This window comes from Balaenoptera physalus (assembly GCF_965194825.1).
Source record: "Balaenoptera physalus genome assembly, chromosome: 12".
Lineage (NCBI taxonomy): Eukaryota > Metazoa > Chordata > Mammalia > Artiodactyla > Balaenopteridae > Balaenoptera > Balaenoptera physalus.
The window spans coordinates 84,772,168-84,794,744 of NC_138897.1; the positions used below are offsets into that span (position 1 = coordinate 84,772,168).

General features: G+C 49.5%; 1 protein-coding gene across 1 annotated transcript; it reads right to left on the reverse strand.

The window, feature by feature from the left end:
• Positions 1 to 3,533: 3,533 nt before the first annotated feature.
• Positions 3,534 to 21,292, reverse strand: HRK (harakiri, BCL2 interacting protein). The gene is made up of 2 exons (XM_082416905.1): positions 20,847 to 21,292; positions 3,534 to 6,251 (listed from the first exon to the last, which is right to left on the reverse strand). The coding sequence occupies exon 1, from the start codon at positions 21,176 to 21,178 to the stop codon at positions 20,903 to 20,905; it is 276 nt and encodes a 91-aa protein (XP_082273031.1). The 5' UTR covers positions 21,179 to 21,292; the 3' UTR covers positions 3,534 to 6,251; positions 20,847 to 20,902.
• Between the last annotated feature and the right edge of the window lie 1,285 nt (positions 21,293 to 22,577).

The following is a 22,577-nucleotide window of genomic DNA, read 5'->3' on the forward strand; positions in this document are numbered from 1 at the left end:
ATCCCATTGAGTTGGCGCTTGATTTATTAAGGAAGTGCTCCCAGGAGAAACTAGTAAGGGAATGAGTGAAACAGGAGAAGGAGGGGATGAAGCCCAACAAGAGGGCGACTCTCAGGGAAGTCCCAGCTCAGCTTGGTCCTGCCGGGAGTTCCGGAGCATCAGCTGCATCTCAGAGTTTGTCCCACCCTAAGGTTTCTGTGCTCCCAGCTGTGGGCCAGTGTGGGGGGTGGGAGACCTCTCAGGCACTCCATTGAGGAGGCCCAGGCCTCTGAAGGTGTCGGGTGCCGCAAAGCACACAAAGGTGCAGGATGGCACCCAGAACTGGTAGAAGGGATCTTGGGGTGGCAGCTACAGAGCCCACTATGGCCATTAACTATAGGTTGATTGGACCCCAGATGCATGGGCTGATTCAAGAGGGTTTTCTCAGATGCCAGATGACGATGGATATTTAAAATGTAAACAGCATTAGGTGACAATTGGTGCCTCTCAGGTCAACATTATGAAGCCAGCCACAAAAGCATCATCAAGCAGAACTTTTTGGTTGAAATTATTTGTAAACCAAGCCAAATACAGCTTAAGTAAAAGAAGGACTTTATTTGGTTCATGTAACAGTATGGGCTTTAGGTACAGCTGGATTCAGGGGCTCCGGGGATGATAGTAGAATCATGTCTTTCCATCCCTCAATTGTTTTCCTTTGAGATGGTTTAGTCTTCAGGCAGTCGGATCCCACGTGTTGGGAAGAGAGCCTCCAGAAGCTCTTTGCTTGTGTTCTACCAGCTTCACAACCCCAGCAAAGAGAGCCCCTGCTTCCCCAAAGCTCCAGCAGGAGTTTTGAGGTTGATTCTCATTAGTTTGCCCCCAGACCAATCACTTTAGCCTTGGGGACTCAGAGTGCTGGACAAGCTTCGGTCGGCTGTTGAGCTCTGGACATGGGAACAGAGGTGGGTGGGAGGTGAAGTCCATCCCTCCAAGTCACATGGACTGAGAGTGGGGAAGGGGTGGGTCCCCAAAGAAGAAAAGAGGATCTATTATCTAGAAAAACCACCTGTCCTCAACCTACCATTCTTAGGAATAAACTAGAACTTGGTCTCTTGGTACAACTCAGACCAGGTAAATGCAGGTGAAAGTACCCCACCCTGAGCGGTCCATTCACCCATAGTTGGAGACATCAGTCTGCAGGGTCACTTGCTTATCTGCGTCATGTCATGCATAAACGATGCTTTTGTGCACTGACCTTGAACTGTTGGACCAGTTCCCCCAACCTGTTGCTCAACCCAAGGGTACTGCTTAGGCCAACCCTCCCCTTGGGGTGTTCCCAGGAACACAACAGGGACAGGAGATGAGCGTGTGGCCTTCTGTCCCAGGGAAGGTTGGCGTGTGCAGCCAGATCCTCCCGTAGTCTTTGGGGACCAACCTTCCAAAAGGAAATGAAAACACAGAGGCCTTTGGCTAGAAGCACACAACCAGTTTTGTTTTGTTTTGTTTTTAATAAAGTCATTACAAATATGTACAAAGCGTCTCCAAGGTATGAAATTCCTCTTACAAAAGAGCACAGCGAACGAACCAGCAAGGGTAGAAACCAGAACGGAATGTCCCCAAGCGTATCGCCTCTCCAGCTGAGTCAGAGGGCTCACTGAGGTTCCAGACAGCCCCACAGCCATCTCCACCGCGCACAGGCGTTCCTGGGCGCTTAGAGTGCAGAAGACCTTGAGGGGAGGAAACGGGGGTTCGAGTGGGGGAGGGGACAGGAAGGAGATGAGAACGACTTCCCATGTCCTAGGAAGTAGGTCAAACAGGCCTTGTTTGCAAATGAGATGCTTGTCCCAGGGACCTTAACAGAAGTCAGGAACACAAAGGGCAGGGAACAAATACATAAAATCTCCAGCTGAGCCATCCAGGCTGTCCTGGAGTGTCCCCACATGCAACCTAAGTTAGGCTCCCCTGCTCCTTGCTGGGCCCCGGGCACGTACTTGCCCTTGAACTAGCAGTGCCAGTGGGACCAGCTCAGGAAGGAACCCGGTGGAGCAGGAAGCTTAGCTCGGGGGCTTGGAGGGAAGTGGGGCCGGGGTGGGGGTGGGGTCCACGCACAACTGAGTCCACGTCTCGGCTCAGCCACTTCACTCTTCGCGTGCAACTTTGGCCAAGTTGCATAACCTCACTGAGCCTCAGCTTCCTCAACCATAAAATGGGAATAATAACAGCACTGTCTTCCAGAGTGGGTGTGAGGAATAGCTAAGGGGGAAACATGTAAAGCTCTTAGCACAGTGCTTCTTTACTGTGTGAAGCAGCAAGAACCAGCCTTTTTGTGCTGGGGATGGGTTGAGGTCGTCGGCTTTTGAATTGCCTTCATGATAGTGTAGATCTCAGTACATATAAATTCTATAGAACAATCTGCCAGCAAGGCTTGGGGTCACAGTGTTGACCTGACAAATCTGTGAACCATAATGGAAAGGTACATTGAGCATCGTCTGGTTCCAAGCAGGTCTACCCCTCCTTGATCAGTACATAAGTCTCTTCCCAGAGGAGATTCTACAACCTGGAACATTGTAGGTGCTCAATAAGTAGGTGCTGAATGAATTAATTAAACTTTTAAAAATAAGCTTTCGATTTATACTTCAAAATGACACTTTTGATATCAACTTCCTCCATCAGCTCCCGTGGGACCAGGCCTGCCCCTTCACCCCCCAAACCAGCTTCTGACCCTGTGATGGGCCCAGGTGGACTTAAGGGGACATTCAGAAAAGGAATTGGTATCCACACGGAAGAACAAAACCTGTATTCTGGTCACTGCAACTTCTAATACCAGGTGGACACTCAAGTCCACAATGGCAAGCCAGTGTCCCCAAAAGACACTTGTGTAGCATCAGAGGAGGACTCCCTCACTTTCCCAAGCAAGGGGAAGTGATATTTTGTCACTGTCAGAAACATGATAATAAAGCTAGGAGTACATGAGATCAGATATGTAAATTGTGAAACCAAAGTCACAGCTCCATGGTACTGTGACCGTATTGTTTAAATCACCCTTTTCCCCTCATCAAAATAGAAAAGAATTTTTAAATGAGATCACTGGAAGAAGTGGAAAAAAAGTCTCCAGGATCCCAGTGAAAGAGGAACAAAATGGGAATTGGGATCTAGGAGACGTACAGCCCAGGACCGTGGACAGCAGCCAGAGAGGTGCAGGGCTCCTCCAAAGAAACTGTTAATCAAGCTGTGCTCAAGGGAATATGAAATGGAACCCAAAATTGAAAAGGGGAAAAGAGATCTTGTTTGCTCGTGGGCACTGGGGTAAGGGAGAAAAGCTTCCAGAAGGGAATGGATCTAATTTGGAATGTTGAGGTCCCAAGAGTCCAATCCCTGTGGCTCCTGGACCCTCACCCTCTGAGAGCAACCAGAAAGAAGGAGGCCCTTCTGATTGCTCCTCACCTCATTATGCAGCAAGCTACCTAAACGATGATCTCAGAGGCCTCCCTCTGCTTTGCGCGCACACACACACACACACACACACACACACTGCTGTCTGCTGAAACCTGATATGAGGTCTTTTTTAAAATTTATTTCAAAGCCTCCTTCCCTCTCTCTCTCTCTCTTCACAGACGCTCTGCAGTGAAGCTAATCAAAATCAATGACTCCTTGGCAGCCAGAGAAAAGCCGGCGGGTGGGGGGGGGATGGTGCCAGCACTTTGCACACTGTGGAAATATTTTTTAAAAAAAAAACCACCACCCCACTATCTCATGCAATCCAAGTAATGCAACAGGAGAGACAGTGGAGACAATATATACATATATATCATGCTTCAATTTCCTAATACAAATGTCCATCAAGAAGTCAAATCTCATATAAAAACAAGCATTAAAAACAACCCCTTGTCAAAAATCGGGGCATTTGAGAAATGCACTCAAATTAATGATGTGCAAGAAAAAGCTGGGGTTAGATAAATACACAGTTTCTAATAATATAAGAGAATATGTACAAGGGACTTGGCTGTAAAGCTCCATGAGGAGGGTCCTGGGTGCCCAGTTCTCTCAAGCGATGTGGCTTCATTGAAATCAAAATTGCCTGAAACCCCAGCATTTGGAGTTTGGATCCTCCAGCGGGAATGTCATAAGCTAGTCAGGGTCGAAAAAAGGATCCTCTGACCTTTAACCTGTGTCTAGGTGGTCAGCACATTCCCACTGTGGTCTTGAAGGTGCAGCCTTAAAAGCAGCAGAGAGCTATGATCGCGTACAACTACAGTAATGAAAACCCCCTCCCCAGAAAATGGGGTCAGCTGGAAAGTCTAGCGTCTGGCTAGGAAAGTGACTAAATAAAAGCAGAGACTGTATTTCGTATCATTCTAATGAATTTGCCTTCTCTGAGTTCACGGCTTGGTGGGGATGTCACCTGCTGCTCCCTGACGACCTTGCCTACACCTCATCCCCTGTAAACATAACTGCAGGAAGGGCTCCAGCCATGAAGGGAAACAAATTCTTTATAAACAAGCTTTCCTTTTGGCTTTGCCGAGTTCCAAGCTGTCGGGGGGCGGCCGGGGGGAGGGGGTGGGTGGGAAGCTGCCCTCACATTCAGCAGTTCTGGGTTGCATTTTTCTTTAAAGGGCTATTTAGGAAAACATAAGGCATTTTTTCTTTTTAAACAAAGAGACAGCTCTCAGCTTGCAGCAGCCCTGAAAGCTCCTGCATTCTAAAGGACCTGGTAATTTTCAGCAACGCCCATGGGAAAGAATTGCCGTTTCAGAGCCATGTCAACCTGAAAACAGCTGGTCCCTCTGCTGGTTTCTTAGAACTGGAAAAGTGTCTGCAAACCAGCCCAGCAGACCCCCTCTCCACAGGTACCGCGTGGTGACCTGCAAATCCAGCCTTGTAGAATGACTGTCTGAACCTGCAGCCTCGTGCCTCACCATCTCAGCTTTGAAAACGGCAGTGTGAGCCCTGCACAGAGGAATAATACCTGTTGTTGGATATTTTTTTTAATGAAAGCAAAAAATAATCATCACTCCCTGAAGAGTCTTTGCAGCCAAGTCTCAGTCCAGCACACATCTTTTTTTAGCCCTTCTAGAAACTTCTGAAAATAGTAGCTTATCCTGGGGGGGGAAAAAAAAATCAGACCCTCAGAAAGTGAGATGCTGGTGCATTTCATTGAAATGACCCTCTCCCTCCCCCAACGTCCCTGGCTTATAAATCACCCTTGACCAGAAGGTAGCCATTTCTTGGCTCTTCAATCCATAAAACCTAAGCCCTGAAATGCCCTTGGGGAGTCAGGGAGGCTGTGGTCTGAACTCGAAGGGTACTTGCGGGCGGAGGAGGCAGCAAACAAGTCACACGTGAGGTCAGTTTTCCACCCCGTAACCAGCAAGCCACTCAGTGCCATCACCCCCCCTTCCTCCCTCCCAAAGCCCAAGGTTTGCTCCAAAACACCTCCGTATATTCATCCCCGTGTAGAGAAAGAGAAAAGACTCTCAAGTGGCACTTTTGTGACTGATTCCTTTAAAATAAGAATCTGAAACAGCAAAATAGAAACCTCTCTCGTCCCCTGGCCTTGCAGGTCTGGCAACAGCATACCATGACAGCACCAGCAAGAACACACTTAGCACCAGCAAAATTTAAGCGAAGCACCAGAGACACCAGATTGGTAGGGGGGGAAAAAAATGCCATTTGTCTTGATGACAGTGGGACTAGCCATCTATCTAGGTAGGCAGAGAGAGAGAGGCTAGGACTTGTCAAGACTTAGAAATGGAGGTATCCCAGATTGCCCCTACAAAATTGGCCCTGAGTCCTCACTTTTTTTTTCTATTTTGCTTTTTGCACTTTCACCTCCTCCTCCACCGGCATCCCTTCCCAGGCAGTTGGTCGCCTCTGAGGCTAGTTCCCACCGGTCTTTGCAAAATTTCTAGGTACACAGTAAGCATCTCTCTTCCAGTGCCCCAGACATGAAAGAGCATCAAAGTTCACATCGGAAGGTGCAGAAAAGGGAGGGGACCACGTCCTCGACAAGGCATGCACTGAAGAGTAATATTCATATTTTCTTTTTCTATATATATAGAGCTGTATGTAAATAGCGTTGGGGTGTCTGTTTCTGCAGCTGGATATCAAAGAGGGCTTCCCCAGTCCCATTCGGCGTTGCTACTATTGCCCCAGGCGCGGTCTTTATTCTCCACTTCCTTCTCGAAGTGCCGACTGCGGCCTTTCAAGCTCTGGGCTCCCCCCTCAGGAAAATGGGAACCGGCTTTCTCCAAGGACACAGGGTTTTCACCAACCTGCAGAAATAAAGATTTGTATTTCAGTCAGTAGGCACGTGCAGACAGCCGCTGGGGATGACGTCAGCGCCTTGGGCCGCTGCACAGCCAGCTCCACTTGTCGGGAGGGGGAGGGGGATAGGCGAGAGCTGCTAGATACCAAAGCTCTGATTTGGAAGGAAAGGTTCCCCCAAAGCTAGTCTTGGTGCTGCCCCTCCCCCCCAAAGCTCTGTCCACATAGCAGCCTTCCTTAAACATATATGTGCACGTGCAAACACACACACACACACACCCCTCTTGTTTTCAGACCTAAATGTTTACATAGGCATCTTCTGTGATTTAAAAAGACGACGTAGAGACACACTACTTTTTTGCTCCTCCATGTCAGGAACGGGACCATCATCTGTTCATTTCATAGATCCATATTCAAGGCAGACTTGTCGGACAGGCTCTGCTGTCATCCATCCACCCACCCATCCATCCATTCACTCATTCATTGACGAACATGCCAAGCACCATACTAGGTGTTGCAGATCCAATGACACAGTTCTTACCCTTAAGGGGCTCACAAGACAACAAAGGGAGATGAGATGAAATCAATAATGACAGTGTCATGGGAAGAGCCTGCAATCTGGGTAGACATGGGCTATGGGAGCCCACAGGAGAGGCAGCTCATGAGGGAGGAGGGGAAGTCAGAGAAAGAGGAAGACCCCTGCTGAGTACTGAAAGATGCCAGTGAATTAGCCAGGATAAGGTGAGGTATTCCGGGCAGGGCAGAGAAAAACAGTGCATACCCAAGAGAATGGAAACTATATATCCACGCAAAAGCTTGTACACAAATGTTCAGAGCAGCATTATCTATAATGGCCCCAAAGTGGAAACAACCCAAATGCCCATCACCTGACGAATGCATAAATAAGTAGGGTATTTCCATACAATGGAATATTATTTGGCCATAAAAAGGAATGAATCACTGACACATGCTACAACACGGATGAACCTTGAAGACATGCTGCTAAATGAAAGAAGCCAGACACGAAAGGGACAAATGTATGATTCCATTTACAGGAAATGTCTAGAAGAAGCAAATCTATAAAGAAAGCAAGCAGATTTGTGGTTGCCCAGGGCTGGGGAGGAATGTAAGCAACTGGGGACTAAATGCTAATGGGTACGAGGCTTCTGTTGGGGGACTGAAAATGCTCTAAAATTGGTTGTGGGGATGGCTGCACAACTCTGGAAATATAATAAATACCATTGACTTGTGTGCTTTAAAAGGATGTGAAGTATATCAGGAGGAGGAGAGGAAGAGGGAGAGGAGGAGAGGAAGAGGGAGAGGAGGAGAGGGAGGGAGTACAGGAAGGGGATGAAAAGAGGAGGGGAGGAAGGGAGAAGAAACAGGACACAGAGGAAGGACATACCATGACTAGGTCAGGGAGCTCGATGAGCCTCAAGCAAAGAGGTTGGAGAGTCAGCAGAGGAGATAAACACAATTCGTACATTACTCTAAAGCAGGTGGTGGGAAAACTGCCGTGTGCGTGATACAAACCACGTGGTGTAGGAGAGAGATGACTTTATGACCTTCAAGTGGACAAAAGTCCGGGATATTGACTTGTATGAACTGCACCAACAGACTCCCTTGGCCTCTGGCCTCCTCCGGGGTCTAGTTCACAGAAGGCAGCAATGGCATGGCGAGACAGGGCCACAGGTCGGCCGGAGTACCTGCCAGGAAGCTCTCTGGCGCAGCTCCGGGCCCCTCTCCAGGCTCTGGGTCCTGTCCCCTCGCCTCGCCTTTAGGCCAGGGGGGCTGCCAGCCTGGGGGGTGCTGCAGGATCCCTCACTGATTTCCTAAACCCTGCCCACACTTTGCCATCGAACCTTTACTAAATTCTCCTCTGATTACTGTTTGGGGATGCTCTCTGCCTCTTACTTGGACCCTGACCGATACATACAACTGCGTCCATAATCACGTGGGCCCCACAATCTACATTAGCTGCTGGTCACAAGGATCTGAATCAGCAACTTCAAACCTTTTGCTTTTGACCTGCTCAGGTGGAGGGAGAAGACCCCTGCAGCCCACCAACCGCCACCCCCCACCCCGTTCCCCTCCTGTCCCATCAGGACGCAAGCGCAGAAGGCATTCTGCTTTACTGTGTAGCTGCTGTATGTTTTCATGGAATACTGACTCAGAGTCACCGTCAACTCAACTGAGAAGCACACTCAATTTACTTCATGGAAACCAGCTTCTGTAACCCCTAAAAATCTCACTTTGTTGGTGTCTAGTCATACTGACCTATAGAGTGAAAGTCAGTGGAGCCCTGCAGCATTAGCCTGAGGTGATTATGCTGCCTTAAACACGGGTACAGAAAAGGAACGATGGAGGGAGAGAAAGGAACCACGTTTATTAAGCACCTACTGTGTGTTATGGAGTGTGCTGACTTCGTGCTAAGCATTGTTCTCTGCACAAGATAAAGCTCAGCGCCTGCCCTCAATTGGCCTCCAGTCTTACTGGGGAAGACATGAAATGCCAGAGGCCAGGACTGTAAAAGACCATTGTCTGCAGACAATGTGTGTGCAGACACATTGGTCTGGGTGTGTTTAGAGCCCAGAAGTCGGGATGCGGTTACACTCACCAGGAAAGCTTCAGAGAGGAAGCAGGATTTGAACTGGGCCTTGAAGATACACAGACAATGTTTTTGCCATATTTGGAAGAAGGCAGGATCGTTTAGGTGGGGAAAGGGCCTAAGCAAGGCGCAAGAGCAGTGACAAGTATGGCTCAAACAGGGGACCCTGACGAGCAAGGAACTGCATCTGAAAGTTGTTACAATTGAGGCTGTGTCGATACCTGAGTTGAATAGACATGATGAAGGGAAAATAACAGTGGCATCAGGCGAGAAACTGTATTGTTTCCTTGCAAAACTAGGACTAGCAACTGATTTTCACTTTTCCTACCTGTAAATCATTGAGCCTATAATGAGTCTTTCTAAGGGTTTCCCAGGGCTGCTAAATGGACAAATTCCTGTGCCCGTTTGTGTACTGATTACCGGTTGGCGTCCACAGTGAAGGATGAACATTAGAAGCACACCTCTGCACGGCATCAACCAGCCAGTGGACACACGTTCCACAATCAGAGGGTGGGCCTATGTACACACTTCTGGAGGATTTTGTTTGTTTGTTTTTTAGTTAGCATTTTTTTCATTTCAGGATATGTTATGTCAGTAAGTATAACTCTTTTTTTTGTTTGTTTCTTCTGGGGGACTTTAAATTGGACACCCTCCACTAGCCCACAGAAGCAGTCAGTTAAATGTGCTCAAGGATGTTCCCTCCAGCTTTATTTGTAATAAATTTGGAATTTATTACAAATCTGGAGTTTGGAAACAACCCATGTGTTTATTGATAGGAGACTGGATTAACAAATTAAGCCACCTGCCTATTAGAAAGAGGTAAATCTAAATGTACTGAGACAGAAAGATGGCTATGCTTTTTAATTGAAAAGAGCAAATGCCCCAGATCTTTTTTTCCTTTAATGAATATGTGTGTGTGTGCATACACAGAGAGCTATATCTATCTATATATCCATATAAAAAGTATGGCAGAGAGGCAAAATAGTATAATGGTTAAGAGCCCAGACTCTGGAGCTCGACACCTGAGTTGGAATCCTGATTCAGACACTTAAAAGCTGTGTGACCTTGGGCCAGTTATTAACCTCTCTGGGTCTCAGTTTCCTTATATGGAAAAGGTGGGGGAGTATATCGAATCTTACTGTGTTGATGTAAGGACTGAAAGTATTAACATATGTGAGGACTTAGAAGTCCAGCACATAGTAAGGTCTGCATTTGTTGTTATTATTATTGTTATCGTTGTTATATACTCCAGACTGAAAGTTACCCCAGGGGATGGCTTTGGGGGTGGAGTAAAAGAACAATTACAGCGTTCTACTTTATATACTTTACTTCTGTATTGTTTATGTTATTTTTTTCTTTTCTTTTTTTGAAAGGAGTAAGGAGTCATTGTACAATTTTAAACTAGTTTAAAAACATAAAGTCCACAGCTCCCTATGAACCACTTGAACTGCCCCTGGGATGTTTTTCCTCAAACTTGGCTCATAAAGCACTTTCTCAAATGCTGACTCACAACCAAAGCTCACAACTGAAGAGATTCATGAAACGCCTGTTCTTAAATGTCCCTATTTCCACTTTGCACCCACAGAGTGGAGGGGCGGAGGACAGAGGGGGAGAACAGGAAGCCTCGAGAGACCGGCTGCCTGGGCTGGGGCGCTGCAGGTGGAGAGCTGTGAGCTGTGAATCCCGCTGCAGCGTTACAGCAGGAGCCTTACCCCCTCTTCCCTACATCTGAGAAGAGTTAGGACTCTTGGGTTCCCTCCTAAGAGGTCCCAATTTTTAATTTAAAAAAATATCTTTTTTGCTCTTGCCGTTTGCATATGTGATAAGTTAGAAGTTCAAATAGCAGAGAAGGATATAGAAATAAAAGGAAAGCCGCCTTCACTCCACCCCTAAGCCTCCCAGAATACTTTCTGTGCATTTACACACCCCTTGTCTCTCCCCTTGACCCACCATTTCATCCTCAGGGCTCAGCACCATGCCCTGCACAGAGCAGGTGTTCAGTTCAACCTGTTGAGTGACAGTGGCTAAGTGAGCACGTGAATAATGGTGGTAACTTCCCCACTCTTCCATCTTTGTTTTTTTTAATTAATTTTTATTAGAGTATAGTTGATTTACAATGTTGCGTTAGCTTCTGCTGTACAGCAAAGTGAATCAGTTACACATATACATATATCCACTCTTTTTTATTCTATTCCCATATATGTCATTACAGAGTATTGAGTAGAGTTTCCTGTGCTATACAGTAGGTTCTTATTACCCACTCTTCCATCTTTGGTTTCAGCGGGTTGATTTTGACCATGGAGTTCAAATGGTACCAGTGGTCGGTCCTGATGTCTAAGAATCATGGGTACAAAGCTCTCCATGTGGAACCCTCCTAGAGGAAAGGTGCTCTGGGCCATGTTATCATTTAAATCTCTGTCCATGTAGCTCATGCTGGCCAGTTAGGACACTGGGCTCTGAGGAGACGGTGGCTGAGGGGACTAAAAGAGCAGAAGACTAGGTGTGGGGTGTACGAGAAAGGAAGAGGCCATTTGGCAGCTCCTGGAAGATGTGTTTCCTTCTCTCTGCCTATCTATCTATTGCCCCTGTTATCTGTGAATAGTTATCAATACTATCAGTGAACAGTTATTGATTATATGAAGTCTGTGGAGAGAGCCCAGAGACCTCAAAGCTCTGCCCACTATGAAGTTCTGGCAGGTGGGCCTTGAATGCCAAACTAACTTGATGTCCAAAAGAATAAGCACTGAGAAGTTGGGGGTAGCACAGCACAGAATCGACACCAAGCCAAACGGACAGACCCTTCTTAAAGCAACCTCGCCTTATGCATCACATGTTACAACACACACATTCTTTCACCCAACAAGTTCACCTCTAGGAACTTCAGTTTTTTGTGTTTTGTTTTCAAAGTTGTCCAAACAAGAATGTTCACTAAACCTCACTTACAAACTGTCAGAAAATGGGGAACAGCGTAAATATCCCTGGGGATGTGACCAAATAAGGAAATCGTGGTCCATCCAAGCAACGGAACACCATGCAGCCATAAAAAAAGATGATGAAAACCTCTGTTGACATGGGAACATCTCAGCAACCTATTTTTATTGGGGAAAAAACAGATTACAAAACAGCATGAACAGTATGATCTCATTTCTTTAAAATAGGATACACGTGTGGGTGTGTCTACGCATCAAGGGAAGTCTGGCAGGGTGGCCTCCGAAACCAGAGATCATAAATTTAAATGCATTGGCCCCAGTAACGTGTGCCCAGGAGGGGCCAGCGTCACTGGAGAGTTTGTGTCCCATCTAAAGAGGTTTCTGACACTCATCTCCAGCCTTTTGCTGCCACATGGGACTTGGTATTGTCAGATCTTTCCGTTTTTTCAATAAAAACTGGAAACCTGGGCTTCAATAGGAAAGTGCCTGATTTTTAAGCATGTGGGGGAAGACATGCAAGTCAAATAAAGCTAAATGGCAGGCCAATTACAGCCAGGAAACCACCAGGTTTCGACCTCTGCCTAGACGCTAAGACATTCTTCGACAGAGACAGCTGGCATGTAAGCCCACCTCATTTTCACCTTCAGAAGCCATCTCTGTGCCTTGGTTTCCCCATCTATAAGGTGAGGGAGTTGCGTTAGGTGGTTTCTAAAGTCCTGTCTATTTCTGGCTGTGTTTCTAGAACGGTGATCTCTTTGGGTCATAGATCTTTTGAGATCAAAGCCATGATTTCTCTCTGAAGTTGGGGGGCGGGGGCGGCGAATAGAGGAGTATGAAGTCAGCCAATTTTATGTCTCATTTCTGGGGGGGGTCCCCAATTCCCTGAGCCTCTCCCAAATTCATTCATTCATTTACTCATTCATCCATCCATTCATTCAGTAGTTAGTGAATGCCCATTCTGCACTGGTCACCATGCCAGGTGCTGGGATACAGTGATGGACAAAAAGCCAGGACTGGGGCCCTCACGGGACCTGGAGGCTAGTGTCCCCCAGGTTGGGGAGTCCTGTCCTGGAGGTTCCCCCAGCCCCGGTGCAGTGGCTTAAGAAGGCTGTTGCTGATCCACAGAGCTGGGGGCGGAGCAGGATTAGCAACTGCTTTGTGCAAAAAGCTCAGAAAAGTCCCCTAAGAGTTCCCACCACACTCTGAATATGGGCCCGTGGACTAAAATTTACACCAAATAAGAACAACACATATCCTGCACTATCATTTACCCTTTTCTGAACATCAGTGATATGCCTTATACTGCTCAGAAGGTAGAGGGACATGCCTAAGGTCCCATAACTGGGAAATGGCAGATCAGGACCGGATCTGAAAGTCAGCCTGACTCCAAAGTTCATGTCACTTTCCATCAAGCTGTCCTACCCCGGCATAAAATCTGGGTGAATTAGATAAACAGTTACCAGCAGTTAAATTTTCTGAATCAAGAATGAGGCCCCATGGTGTGCCAACAGGCTGAAACATTATAAATCTAGGCTGTCTTTGAAAATGCTACCTCTTCTTAAATCTATCCCATGGCCCTTGACACATTCCCACCCTCTGAAGACCCCTCCAAAATCACTGTGTCTAAGTTTCCCCCACCATCAATATGTTAGCATCCTACAGTATTTATTAAGTACCATGTGCCAGATCCAAGTACAGCCAGGAAGGCAGAGAAGCTCTTCAAACTCTTAGTGGACACTGCTATGACTTGCAGCCTTTCCCTGAAGTTGGAATGGGCATGTCAGCAGTCATCTCACTCATGCACTCCAACAATGGCTAGAGATACGGTCCATGAAGAATATTCCATAAAAAGATAACACAGATTTAGCTGGGGATGGTAACAGCCTGCTCCAGAGCCAAGCCGATAACCACATTATGGATAGTGGACAGTGACGTAAATGAGAAAAGGGAACAAGTGGCAGAGTTTTCTAGAAGCTACAAGATTTTATACTCTTTTAGACAACCTTTATAATAAAAGAATGTTTACCTACACTTTTGATATCAAAGTTCCACTTGTGGGCATTCTTAAGAAAATCACCTGTGATGTACGCAAAGAGTTACACCCAAGGATGTTCTGCGTCACAGTGGAAACTGTCTAAATGTCCAATAATAGCTGCATGAGAAGGTAAATGGTGGAAGAGCCAAACAGAGAAATACTAAGCAACCTCTAAGAAGTGTGTCGTAGAAAATACTATAAAGCATGGAGAAATGTCCATGATATAATGACAAAGTCAGATTACAGAGAATGTATTTAGAGGGATTCTATTTGTTAAAGTACCTCTCAGTGCATTTTTTTTAAAATGGAAAGAAACCTCTCAAAATGTTAACAATGGATAGTGAGATAAAAACAATCGATTAAATTTTTCTTTTATTCAGTATTTTCCAAGTATTTGATAACGTGCTTGTAATATTTTTTGTAATCAAGAAAAAGCTATTTTTTCTTAAAAAAAGGAATATTACATAAAGTTTCCCAAAACAATTTAATTCCATCTTGCCCAAGTCCATGGCCTGTGGAGCAAAAGTTCAAAGATGGCAACACTCTGTGGGGCAGCCAATTTTCTCTCCACAGGGCAGGGAAAGGAGCTTTCTCTTTTCCTGGGTATCTAGCGGTACTAAAAGGACACATCTCACTGATGTGGCCTAAAAGAGACATCCCTCACCCAACTGCAGGGGCACCAGTTTAAAGCAGGAAGGAGGGAGGGGAGACAATACGGAATTGAATGGAAATCCAGCCAGTATCCACAACCTTCTGAGGGCACTGAGGGTTGGGCATCAGTGAGCTGGCACAGGGACCAGAATCTCTCAGACCTTGGTGGGAGGTCTCCTCCAGTGACAGGAGGCTGGGGTGGGGGTCAGAGCCGGGGTCTCCTGCCCCTGAGGTCTAGGAGCATCTGAGGCCAGGTTCTGGGACTTACTCATCTCTGCATCCCTACGTCCTGGTGCCTAGCCCTGAGCTGGTGCTCAATTCATATTTGCAAATGCATGAGGATGAGTAGTTTATTGCATCACATCTAATTCTCCTCTTATAAAGCACCTCTTCATCTACTGTCAGCACTTGTGAATCCCTTGACAACAAAACTCAACCTCCCTACCATGGCCTGATCTAGCCCCTGCCTGCCCTCTGACTTCCTCTCCCCCCAAGTTCACGTGGTCTTAGCCCACTGCTCGTTTTCCTCTTCCTCAAACACACGGTGCAAAGTCTCACCTCCCCAGAACACCTTTCTTCCAGGTACTCACGTGGTTGGCTCCTTTTCGTCACTCATGTCATTGGTTCCTTGGTTCCTCCTCAAAGTGGCCATCTCCAACCACTGCAGGTAAGGAGCGCCCCAGGCTCTCGCTATGAAAGGCATACCTCGGAGATATTTGCATTTTTTACAAATCAAAGGTTTGTGGCAACCCTGTGTCAAGCAAGTCTGTTGATGCCATTTTTCCAACAGCATTTGCTCACTTCGTGTCTCTGTGTCACATTTGGATAATTCTCGCAATATTTCAAATCTTTCATCATTATTATATTTGTTACGGTGACCTGTGATCTGTGATCTTTGATGTGATTATTGCAAAAAGATTATGACTTATGGAAGGTTTAGATGATGGTTAGCATTTTTTAGCAATAAAGTATTTTTTAATTGAGGTGTGTACATTGTTTTTAAAGACGTAATACTACTGCACACTTAATAGACTACAGTATAATGTAAACATAACTTTTATATGCACTGGGAAACCAAATAATTTGTGACTCGCCTTATTGCAGTGGTCTGGAACCAAACCCACAATGTCTCCGAGGTATGCCTGTACGTTATCTTCGTGTGTTACCTTCAGAGCCCTGAACACTTTCTGAAATTCTGCGTTAGACTGCATAATCCAAAGATGGCCACAACATATCTTCTCTCCCATTTGCTATTCTAGAACCTTGCCACTCCCCCATGGGGTAGTGTCTAATTCCACTCCCCTTAAATCTGGACTGGCTTGTGATTTGCTTTTAACCAAAGTGATTTCTGAAGCTGGGTCAAAAAAGGCAAAGCAGCTTCCATTTGACCCTCCGAGACATTTGCCTTTGGAGCTCTAAGATAGCAGGTCAGAATCCATCTACCTTGAGGCTGCCATGTTGTGGGGAAGCCCAAGCCACAAGAGGAGACTGAGTGTAGATGCTCTGATTGGCAGTCCCAGCTGGCACCCAGCATCAACAGCCAGGCCTATAAATGAAGATCCCATTACCATGACTCCAGCCCCCAGTCAGCCTGGAACTGAGACAAGTCACCCCTGCTATGCTTTGTCTGAATTTCTAACCCAGGGAATGTATGAGCCTAATTGAATAGTTGTTTTAAGCCACTAAGTTTTGGAGTAATTGGTTACAATTACAATTGTTGTAACCAGAACAATCTTTACTGATTTATCATCTGTCTCTTCCCACTAAAATGTAGGCTCCATGAGAGCAGGGGCTTCTATGTCTCGGTCCTTCCTGTGTCCACCATGCCCTGCACACAGTAGGAACTCAATAATTAATAGGTGAAAAAGTGAAAGAAGCCGAATTTAGGAAACACTAATGCTCATCGTGCACAGTTTCTGAATGATTCATGTATTCATCATAGTTATTTTGTATCTACTATGTGACAAGCAAGTTGCCATGGGCTAGGGACAGTGTGGGGCAGCTCACTGTTACCATGAAATCCTGTCACACACAGTGATGACCAGAAGGGAGACAGAAGCCCCCACTCCACTCCTCCCCACCCCCAATGTAGGTCTGAAAAGCTGACTTTTCAAAAACCAGAGGTGCAGTTGCCAAATCCACCCAGCCCGCATCTGGGGGTGTATTTAATTATTCCCGGGTGCGGCTGTTTTTACATCCACAGCTCAGTCACTTGTGTCCTGGCCTCTCAGTAGGCAAGAGAGTGACTCCAGACAGCGACCACGTGGCAGGAAGGCTGCCACCGTCCTGCACATCTGGCCCCTTCCCCGGGGTGGGGCGGGGGTTTCCTCCCCATCAGCTGTCTCCTTCTCCTCCACTCACTCCTTTCCTTCCTTGCCTAGGCTTTCAAGCTCTAAAAGTAATCCTGGCAGGGGTGCAGCAGTCTGGGAGGGAGGCCTGAGGGATGGCCTCCAGGTTTAACCACTTAATCCCCAAAATACCTGCCAAGAACCAGTTAGCATGTCTGGGGGGCAGGCCAGACCGTCATTAATTCATTAAAGCAGGCTCCTGCTGGCCCATTATCTTTCTTGCCGCTGACCAGTCGCCTCTTGGGTGCACAGAGTCCCCCTTTCTCCCCTCTCCTTAGTCCTAAGGCAAGGTTCTGCCCACCCCAGCCCGAATCCTCCTCCTTCTCTTTCCCTCTCCCCTACCCCCACCCAAGGCAAGTGACACTTCTCCTCCCTCCCACGCTTCCACCAGCCAGCGCTCACCATAAAGCATCTTTTGTTCCCTCTCTTGTATCTCGAAGCAGTGACTGGTTAAATCACACCCATTCTCCTCCCGGCCTCCCCAGCCTCCAAGGAGCTTCCCCCGAGGCTCCCTCAGAAAGCGAATCTCTCTAGTGCAGGAATTCGAGGCTCACCACCCCTTCTGCTTGCCGCCCTGGTATCTTCTCCTCCCCTGCATCCCACAAGTCATCTGACGGGCTGCATGCTGCAGGCCCTCAAAGGCAGAAACTCCAATGCCAGTTATGACTTTGCCATTGATCGATCCTTTGGGACGACTCAGGTGGACTCTCTCTGCCTCAGTTTCCCCTTTGAAACAATAAGGATGGCACTAACCATTTCATAGCATCCTCTGACAACTGAACTAAGTGCCAGGCACTGCACGGGGCACTTGAAATAGATGCTCTCCTATCAACCTTCCAACAATCCTGATAGAGATACAGCTCCAGTTTACAGATAAAGGCTCAGAGAGGTTACGGTTCTTACCCAAGGTCACACTGCCAGAAAGTTCTTGGGCTGGGACTTAAATCCAGTTTCATCTGATCCCTAAACCCATGCTCTTAACCCCTATACTATCCTGGCCCATGTGGCCTTGATTCCCCCAAATGGCAAGTAAGAATAGTGTGGAATCACCAGCAATGACAATAGCAAAGTGTTGTCTACTTTCGGAAAGAAAGATATTAAATGCACAATCATAGTCATGATAGCTCACATTTATATTCACTTCTTATGTGCCAGGCACTGTTCTAGAGCTCTCTGTAAATGACTTCATTTTACCCTCTTGACAACAACCTGTGCATTTAAGTACTACTATTGTCCCCATTTTACATATGGGAAAACTGAGTCTCAGAGGGGAGGTTGGATTTTTGTTTGTTTGTTTAATGATGACTTCTGAGAAAACTATTGCTGGCTCACAGTAGAGGCTCAAAACAAGTTTGTTGAAACTGCTGTCGTGCATATAGCTAAGCTCACCTTTAACCTAAGAGAATGGTCTGCCCTAGATGGCTGATTCAGGCCTCCCTGAAACCAATAAGGCACCCTGTGAGCATTCCCATTTCTCTTCTGGGGTAGGAAATGTGGAGAGGACCACACACAGAACTCAACAAACTGTCTTTCTCCACGGGATTTCCTTTCACGTCTTGCTAACTTACCCAAGGCTGGGGAAACATGGGTTTCCCCCGGTTAAGCCAAAAGCACAAGAAAGGCCCGAGTTGGAGGTAGCAGCGAGAGAAGCCAAGTCCTTGTGATAGGGGCCGAGCCTGGGAGACCCAGCAAGGCGAACCCCGGGATGGTAGTGGTATACCTTCTGTTCAATACCATTCTACCGGCGATCCGAGGGAGTGAGGTGCAGCGCGGCAGGAAAGCCGTGCCGGGCATCCTGGGGTCCGGGCACCCGAGGCGGGAGGGCCCTAGAGGGTGTGGCTGCTGGGGACGCCCGGACGGGACACAGCAGGATGGAGGAGAAGCCAGGGGTATGCTGAGGAGGTGGCTTGGAGTCGGGACATAGCACGGGGCCCTGGGGCAGAAGCAGAGTCAGGAAGGGGAAATAAACTCTGCGACGACAATTATCCGCTGACGCCGCGGATAATTCCGAAAACTCCTCCCCGTCCCCCTTCCTTGTCGCGTGGGTCCTTCCCCGCGCCCGAGCTCAGAGAGGCGCGCTGCGTTCGCCCCGCGCGCCCTCGCGGAGGTTTCGGGCCACCTCCAGGGCGGCAGCCTCCTCCTGAGGGCCCCGGGAGCAGCCCCGGCCCCGACGCGCGCCAGTCGGGCTCGGGCTGGGCGCTCTCCGCCCCCTGGGTGGGACGCCCAGCATCCTGCACCGTCTAGTCTTGAGAAGGCAGCGCTTCCCCAGCCTCGCCTGGTCTCCAAGACTGCAGGAAGCGGTGTCCTAGCCCTCCTCCCCATTGCTACTGGATTCCTCTCGCTTCCCATCTTTCTAATCCACGTTCCCACTATCTTGTTCTCCAGGAACTCTCTTTTTCTCCAGCTCCCCCGCCTTTCTTTCTTCGTCTCGCCGCCCGTTTTTTCTTTGCCTCCTTTCCTACCTTCATTCCGCCTTTCCCTAAATTATACACTTTGGGCTTCGCGTCTCTTGCTTGGCTCCCTTTTTCTGCCCCACATCCCCGTGCCCCATCCAAAATTTTGTTCCTGCCTCTAGGATTCGGCGGCCCCAGCCTGGGCTTCTGCGGCCGAGGGCAGCCCCGGGCCTCTCTTCCGGGAGGAGGAGAATCGGATGGGACCTCCGAGCCGGGCAGAGAGCGTCCCGAAGCGCGCACCTCTCTTCGCCAGCGCCCGGGCTGCACCGGCCCACGAGACATCTGTCGCCCGCGCTCCCGGCTCACACCCCGCGCACCCCCGCATCTCCCCGGGCGCTGCCACCCCCCACGCTCCGGCTGCCGCCTCTCGCTGCGGGCGCCGCGCCAGCTTCCCAGGGTGTTGGCGCACCGCGGGGCTCAGCCGCGACCCGAGCGCTCGGTTTCTGTGGGCCATGGCATCCCGGGGCTGGCTTTCTCACCTTCGACCTTCACCTTCCGGCCCTAAACCCACCTTTGGTGGGCTCAGCCTTACTCTCTCCACCCACTCACTGCAGCTCTCCTCTCTATTCCAGAATCTGAAAAGACGGTCCTTACACGTTTGCTCCCCTAAAGCTCCTAGCACAGTGCCAGGCGCACAGCTGGTGCTCAGTAGTTCCCCAATCCCAAGGGCCTAGCGCACAGTAGGTGCTCAGTACCTTTCTCCTACTGGTACCAGACACACTAAGCGCTCCATACTCACCCCCCAGCCCCGCCGCGCAGTGCCTAGCATACTGCAGGCTCTCAAACATCTCCCTCAACAAGGCCTAGCACCCAGAAAGAGCTCAATTGATGCTGTTTCATTAAGGCTTCCCCTTGGAGTTTCCCTGAGAGCCTCCGACCCCAGCTCGCTTGGGGCATCTCCTTCATCTCAGTTCCTCCGTTTGGTGAAGAGGAGGCCAAGCTCCTCAAACGGGACACCTCGCTGGAGGGGAGAAGTTGCCAGAGAGGAGGAAAACTGCAGAGTTTTAGGTAGGGAGAAAGACGGAGCCGGCCAGAAACCAGGAGGGGGAGGAAGTCGCGAGAAGTGCTCGGGGCGCCGGGAGACGGGCAACAGAAACTGGAGAAGGGACACTTAAGGAGAAGGGGGTTTGGAGCGGCGGTGATGGAAACGGTGGCGACTCAGGAGTGGCAGGCGGCTGAAAGAGGACTCGTCTTGAAACCACGATAGATTATAATCTTTGGCTTGGCCTATAACTGTTCTCAGAGCAAGCCCAGTTTTCACTTGCACTGTGTGTTTGCTTGAGCGGCTGGTGGGGCTTACGGAGGCTGAAGTCCTCCCAAAGCCACCCCGATGGGGAGAGTGGCAAGATGCGCTTAAGGACTCGGAGAGAAGGGGCAGAAACGGTGGACGCGGTACTTGGAGGGAGAGATGGGGACTGCCTAGGAGGGGGACCGAGATCCTTGCGAGAGAAAGGAGCAGAGGAAGAAGGAGATGGGAAGAGAAGAACGCCAAACTTGAGGCTCTCCCTCTCCCAAGCCAGCCGCAAGTCTCCAGTCCCCAGACACCGCGCGCTGGCGCTCGCTCGCTCTCTCGCGTACCTGTTGCTCGCTCCGGCTGGGTCTCGGCTTCGGCCCCACCAAGAAGCCCCGCGTTCCTACAAGTTCCGCCTGCCGAGCAGCCAAGCCGCCAGCGCCGCCACCTGCGCGGCCGCGCACAGCCAGGGCCAGTAGGTGGGGAGCGCGCTGGGCGCCGGCGCCCTCCGGCTCCGCGCGCGGCGCCGCCACATGGTGCGCTGGTGCAGCTCGTCGCCGAGCGCCTTGAGCCGGGCGGCCGTGAGCTGCGCGGCGGACGAGCGCAGACCCAGGCGGCCCGCGCTGCAGGCGCACACCGCCGGCGGGCCGCGGCCGCGGTGCAGGGGGCACGGGCACATGACCGCTCGCCTCGCTCCCTCCCCGCGTCGGGCCGCCCCTCGCCTCCTCTGCCTCGGCCTCTGCGCCTGCCTCCGCCGCGCTCCAGTCGCCGGGGGCCTCCCCTGGACACCAAGTTTCTCCTTGTGTTGTGCGTTTGTTGTGCTGACGGCGCTATTATTAATTAAAGTGTCACATGGTGGAGGGGGCGGGGAGGGCGCGGGGAGGGGGGTTACATCATCCGGCCCCGGGGGGGGGGGGGCTGCAGGCAGAAGAAACCGAGAGGTAACTTTTAACCCTAGTGGCGCCGGCAGTGAGGGGGCGCGCGGGTTGGGAGAAGGGGAGCGTGGGGCGCTGGGACGCCTGAAGGCGACCGGCCGCTTGGGCCTCTGGCTTCAGGGGTCGCAGGAGACCCTCGCGGAGGAGTGGAGCGCCGGGGGAGGTTTTCTCCTTCTCTTTTTCCTGAATTCAGCTCCAATTCCAATTTGGCGAGGGGGGTCAGGCTTGTTTGCCGTTTTGGATGAAGCCGATATCGAATTCGGCTGCATTATTCAAAAAATGTTCCGAAGCTATTGTTTGGTCTGGGGGAGGTGGGTCGATTCAAAATCTAATGAGAGGGCCGGATTCAACCCAACTTGCCTACTTTCAGGTCTGACTCCGCACCTGTAGGCTGCGGATAGGAACACACCCGACGCACAACCCCACCCCCATCTGAGATAGGCTGCCAGACCCTTAAGCGCCCGCAGCGCCGCTAGAAAGCTTGATGGAGGCGGGGAGAGGGTTAGGGGGTCGGCCCTTAGTCTCGGCTGTTCCCGGCACACCGCGCCTCCGCCCGAAAGACCCTCACAAGGGGTTTTCCAGAAGGAAACTTATTTTTGTCTGCTTGCTTTGTCACTATTACTTTCCTGCAGGGGTTAGTTTCTAGCAGTGATCCCGATTTAACGCGCAATGGCGACTCTAAGGGGTCGGCGGGGTCGGGGATGGGGGCCGCCGGCAGGGAATTTTAGCTCCTTTTTTTTTTTTTTTCCAATCCGGGAACTGCCCCTATGACCCTCCAGACTAGAAAATCTGGAACTGCCCATGCTGGTGAAGGTACAGATGGGTGAAGGGACTCTCAGGATTCTTTGGAGGGGAATGAGACCTTCACCCATCTTGAATCCATGGGGATTCAGAAAACAGGGGGAGCCTGGAGGTGGCTCCAAGCCAGCCTTCTAGGTCCTGATAAGGCAGCTCTGATCCTCTTCTTCCCACGGGCGGGGTGTTGCCAAGCCCTGAGGAGTCCTTTGGTCACTTGGAAAAGATTCTTCAAGACTATGAACTTAGTTTGGGTCTGGATTTATCATAGAGAGATTTCCCCTTGACCTGCAGCATGGTCAGGGCTCAGATCCCAGCTGTGCTCTGTGATCTTGGTGGCTCTCTAGA

Excerpts from the sequence above, each read along its gene's own strand:
- HRK (XM_082416905.1), bottom strand. The coding sequence starts at position 21,178 with ATGTGCCCGTGCCCCCTGCACCGCGGCCGCGGCCCGCCGGCGGTGTGC.